This window comes from Oncorhynchus clarkii, chromosome 13, assembly GCF_045791955.1.
Source record: "Oncorhynchus clarkii lewisi isolate Uvic-CL-2024 chromosome 13, UVic_Ocla_1.0, whole genome shotgun sequence".
Lineage (NCBI taxonomy): Eukaryota > Metazoa > Chordata > Actinopteri > Salmoniformes > Salmonidae > Oncorhynchus > Oncorhynchus clarkii.
Window position 1 is genome coordinate 49,916,197 of NC_092159.1, and position 5,057 is coordinate 49,921,253.

Below are 5,057 nucleotides of genomic sequence, written 5' to 3' on the forward strand. Positions count from 1 at the left end.
CCAATAAAATGTCAATTATTAGCCCCAGCAGTGTCTGTTTGTGGGAACACACTCTGTTTAATTTGTCTGAGGGGTCAATAGCCACAAAGAGAAGCCACACACAGGTGTTGCGATCTGGTCAATTTCTCTCCACGCCCTCACTCCTTGTCTGGCCTTAATTATTTCTTGTCTGACTCATGCTGGGCTGCGTACCTAGTATCCCGTTTGGGTGTCCTTCTTCATAATTTCATACTTATCATTTCATTTAACCTCCACCACCTGCTGCTCTTTTTTGTTTTGTTTAATCTTCCACTCTCATTGTTTCCCCCAGCTCTTCATTTGTCTTGAGACTTGTTTTAACAGCAGCTTTTCACACAGCCAGACACTGACGTCTTCTTCTCTCATGTACCTCATGCTTCTGGGAATTTACCAAACAAGGCTTTCACCTGAATGAAGTGCAAGAACACAATTAAAGCTGTTTGGAAAACCCTCAATGAGGTATTGTCTGGCTACTATTGTGCCTTGGCCCTGAAAGAGCCCATAAGAGGCATAACAGACATATGGGGTGGCAGGGTAGCCTAGTGGTTAGAGTGTTGGACTAGTAACTGGAAGGTTGCAAGTTCAAATACCCGAGCTGACAAGGTAGAAATCTGTCATTCTGCCCCTGAACAGGCAGTTAACTCACTGTTCCTAGGCCGTCATTGAAAATAAGAGTTTGTTCTTAACTGACTTGCCTAGTTAAATAAAGGTTTAAAAAAAAGACATCAAGTCTGTCACATCCCTTTTAATTTGTGTCTCTCCTTCTCTCCATTGAGCTACAGATTCCTCTCAATAAAAAATGAGATATGAAAGATCTCCTCAGTTTAACAAGTCTTTCTGGTCTCTCCACAGGACAGATGGGTGGGAGTTGAGAGAGACAGACAGACATCCCCCTACTCCTCCATCTCTCCTGCCTGGACTTCTGCTCACCGCCCCCTCAGAGATGGCAGAGGACATGTGGGAGAACAGAACAGTCCCCAGCCCTTACCCCCACCTCCCCCTGTCTTTGCTACTATGCAACGACACCCTCCTTAATGACACCCTCCTCAACGACACTCTCTTCAACTGTATCAACTCCACCAACATTCCAGAGATGCCATTAGGACCCAGTGTAGCAGGGGTCCTCATCCCACTCATCTACATCATTGTCTGTGTCATCGGCCTTGGCGGGAACAGCCTGGTCATCCACATTGTGCTGCACTACTCCAAGACGGAGTCTGTGACTAACATCTACATCCTGAACCTGGCCATCGCTGATGAGCTCTTCATGCTGGGCCTGCCCTTCCTGGCTGTCCAGAACACCCTCCAGTTTTGGCCCTTTGGCTCCTTTATGTGCCGCCTGGTCATGACCGTGGACTCCATCAACCAGTTCACCTCCATCTTCTGCCTGACCGTCATGAGCATTGACCGCTACCTGGCAGTGGTCCATCCCATACGCTCCTCCAAGTGGCGGCGGCCCCAGGTGGCCAAGGTGGTCAACGGCACAGTATGGGCCATCTCCTTCCTGGTGGTCCTGCCTGTGGTAATCTTCGCCAACGTCCACAAGACGGGCGGCACCTGCAATATCTCCTGGCCTCGGCCGGCCGACATTTGGCGGGCGGCTTTTATCATCTACACGTCCACAGTGGGTTTCTTCTGCCCACTCCTCATCATCTGCCTCTGCTACCTGCTCATCGTCTTCAAGATCCGCAGCTCTGGCAAGAAGGTCCATGCCACGTCCACCAAGCGCAGGAAATCGGAGCGCAAGGTGACGCGCATGGTGGTGATCGTGGTGGCCGTGTTTGTCTTCTGCTGGTTGCCCTTCTACGCCCTCAACATCCTCAACCTGCTGGTGTCTCTGCCATCAGAGTACCCGGGCCTCTACTACTTTGTTGTGGTAATGGGCTACGCCAACAGCTGCGCCAACCCCATCGTCTACGGCTTCCTGTCAGAAAACTTTAAGCGGGGCTTCCGCAAGGCCCTGTGTCGCTCCTCACGCAAGGTGGAGAGCCACGACCTGACAGAGCGCCAGCAGCAGCAGGAAGAGAGAGGGAGGGTGCTGAAGCCCCGGGAGAGCTTGAGGAGGGTCGTACGAGATGAGGAGGAGGAAGAGGATGATGACGACAGGGAGGACGTCACAGAGATGACGGAGATCTGTAGGATCGCCCAGAATGGGAACGGACAGCCCGAGAGTTCCCTGGCCCTGTTAACACCCAAGGCGCCAGCTCCAGGGGCATCTGAGCATGTTGCATCCCCAGAAAGGAAAGCCAAAGCTGGTGACATTGGTGGGAAAGGCCCAAACTTGGGGCCTCCAGCATCCCTGCATAATGGACACACCAATGGGTGTGTCAAACCACTGCCAGAGGAGCCAGTGGAGAAGAACTCATCACTGGAGATAAGCTACCTATAATGTAAAATAACTGTCTCTGAAGTCAGTTACCTGATGGAACTTGCATTAATATTTTGTGGTATTCAAGTAATGTCTATTTAAATGTACAGCGCTATACACATATAGAGAAGAGAAGCACTCTGTAAGGCCATAGCACCTTTCATTATTTTAATGCTACATTTCTGATCAACGGGCTGAGAGTGTTTGAACTCTGCATCAAGCCAATGGAATTTGTGTTACAATGACTTGATACTGCCTGTAAAACGGTGTATATACTAGGTTGTTTCTGAAGACATTTGTATCATTTCAATCTGTGTTTATATGTTTTACCACATGATCACTGTATGTACATCATGTCTGTGCCTTTTTCCAAACTTATCTGACATATCTGATTGTAATTGTATTACATTTTTACTGCACAATGTGACAATCAATTTTATATAGATGAATGTAGCGTCACTTTTATATCCTAGTCATTCACCTCGCTACACTTTAGCTGGAGGAACAGAGGACAGAAGAAAAAGAAGGCACCTTGTGTAGCTTCTATCCCATGCCAACAGAATGGCCCTACATGCACAATCAGAGGAGGAAAACAGGTGCCCTGATTGGCATAAAATCAAACGGTGGTTATAGATTTTTGAGGGTTTATTTTGCTTGTGTGTTGTGAGCCGTGGTTGTGTTTGTACTGCTGCTATATGGGGGAAGAAAAGGGCTCTGGAAAGAGTTGGCAACTTGGCATCCGGTGACAGTGTCTCATGTTACTGAATATCAAGGTGGAATATCCAGTGACAGTGTCTCATGTGACTGAATATCAAGGTGGAATATCTGGTGACAGTGTCTCATGTTACTGAATATCAAGGTGGAATATCTGGTGACAGTGTCTCATGTTACTGAATATCAAGGTGGAATATCTGGTGACAGTGTCTCATGTTACTGAATATCAAGGTGGAATATCTGGTGACAGTGTCTCATGTGACTGAATATCAAGGTGGAATATCTGGTGACAGTGCCTCATGTTACTGAATATCAAGGTGAAATATCTGGTGACAGTGTTTCATGTGACTGAATATCAAGGTGGAATATCTGGTGACAGTGTCTCATGTTACTGAATATCAAGGTGGAATATCTGGTGACAGTGTCTCATGTGACTGAACATCAAGGTGGAATATCTGGTGACAGTGTCTCATGTGACTGAATATCAAGGTGGAATATCTGGTGACAGTGTCTCATGTGACTGAATATCAAGGTGGAATATCTGGTGACAGTGCCTCGTATTACTGAATTCCAAGGTGGAATATCTGGTGACAGTGTCTCATATTACTGAATATCAAGGTGGAATATCTGGTGACAGTGTTCAATTTGCTTGAGGGCATACCAAGGTTGCACATATCTGATTGTTGTTGAGTTGTTGTTCAACACTTGACCCTCTGGTTTCTGTAACTGGGTCTATATAGTATGCCATTTGAAAGGTCAAGGAACATCAGAGTTCCTACACACGGATTGTTTCTTTTAAGAATGATTTTTTCCTTTTCTTTTGAATGCTATCTGGCAGCTATGACAGGGGAGCCACATTGGAGGCATTGAGGTTGAACAGACAGAGGATATGAGAATATAGACAGATAAGATATGAGCGTGAATGGCTGAAATCACGACATTGTAGGGATGGTATCTACAATATCTGACATATAGGTGATTCATATGACTACTTGTTTAATAAATGTATTTGTTTTATCATAGATATTTACTTGGACAACAAAAGGAGCGCAGAATGTAAAAATAGTGGATGTAAATCATGCACACACCAAGCCATGAAAAATAAACTGGTACTGCATTATTAGACCGTTACACCAGAGTTATCACACAGCCACAAGCCCTCATTAACCAATTTGCCCAGTGGAGTGGAAGGCATTAGGTGAAACCACACTGACCAACACATAAAGTGCCTCAGTATATTGTTACACTCCACCAACATTGTTGACTCTTGTGTCCCTTTCACTGCATTCAATGACACAAATAGCAGTGTATTGTAGAAAGCAGTTAACTCACTTGAACAATGCTATCTGATCCATGATAAATCAATTTCCTCTGCCACCCCTGCCGCTGCCACACTCCCACACACACACTCTCTCTCACAGCTGCATTAAGAGGTGTGAAAACATCATTAAAGGCTTATGAAAAGTGAATTGTTTCACCAATGCCATGCTTGCAGTTCCTCTGTGCAGACTTGTGACAAGCAGCATACTGTGAAGTGTTGTATAATTGCCACTTTCATGTCAAATATACACTTGTTTACTCGTACTTGAGTTGTGTACGGGATTATTCTATATTATGTGATTTTTGTTTTCCACTATTTGTGTGATCTTTCCTCAGTGATAATCAGCGCAGTGCTTATTGTAGACGGAGGTGAGGCAAGCAGCTGACCACCTGATCGGTCGACGGGTGGTATCTTTATGAATCTGTGTGATTCATTGTCCGCTCTCTCCACCCACAGACGCCCACCTAAGTATGATATGGGCACAGAAAGAAGCAAACAGAACCGCAGGTGACTCTGATAACACTGATATTATTCACTCTTTTTGGCAGTGGCTACTATGGAAACACTATGTAAACAGTGCCTGTAGAGCAAGGGTAAGAACACAACAGAGCCCTGAAAGTCAGAGAATAGGCATAG

The 5,057-nt window shown here is 45.7% G+C and overlaps 1 protein-coding gene across 1 annotated transcript; it reads left to right on the plus strand.

Moving 5' to 3' along the window:
- The first annotated feature begins 961 nt into the window (after window positions 1-961).
- On the plus strand, window positions 962-2,407 carry LOC139424020 (somatostatin receptor type 5-like). The gene has a single exon (XM_071175705.1). The coding sequence runs from the start codon at window positions 962-964 to the stop codon at window positions 2,405-2,407; it is 1,446 nt and encodes a 481-aa protein (XP_071031806.1).
- Window positions 2,408-5,057: the final 2,650 nt, after the last annotated feature.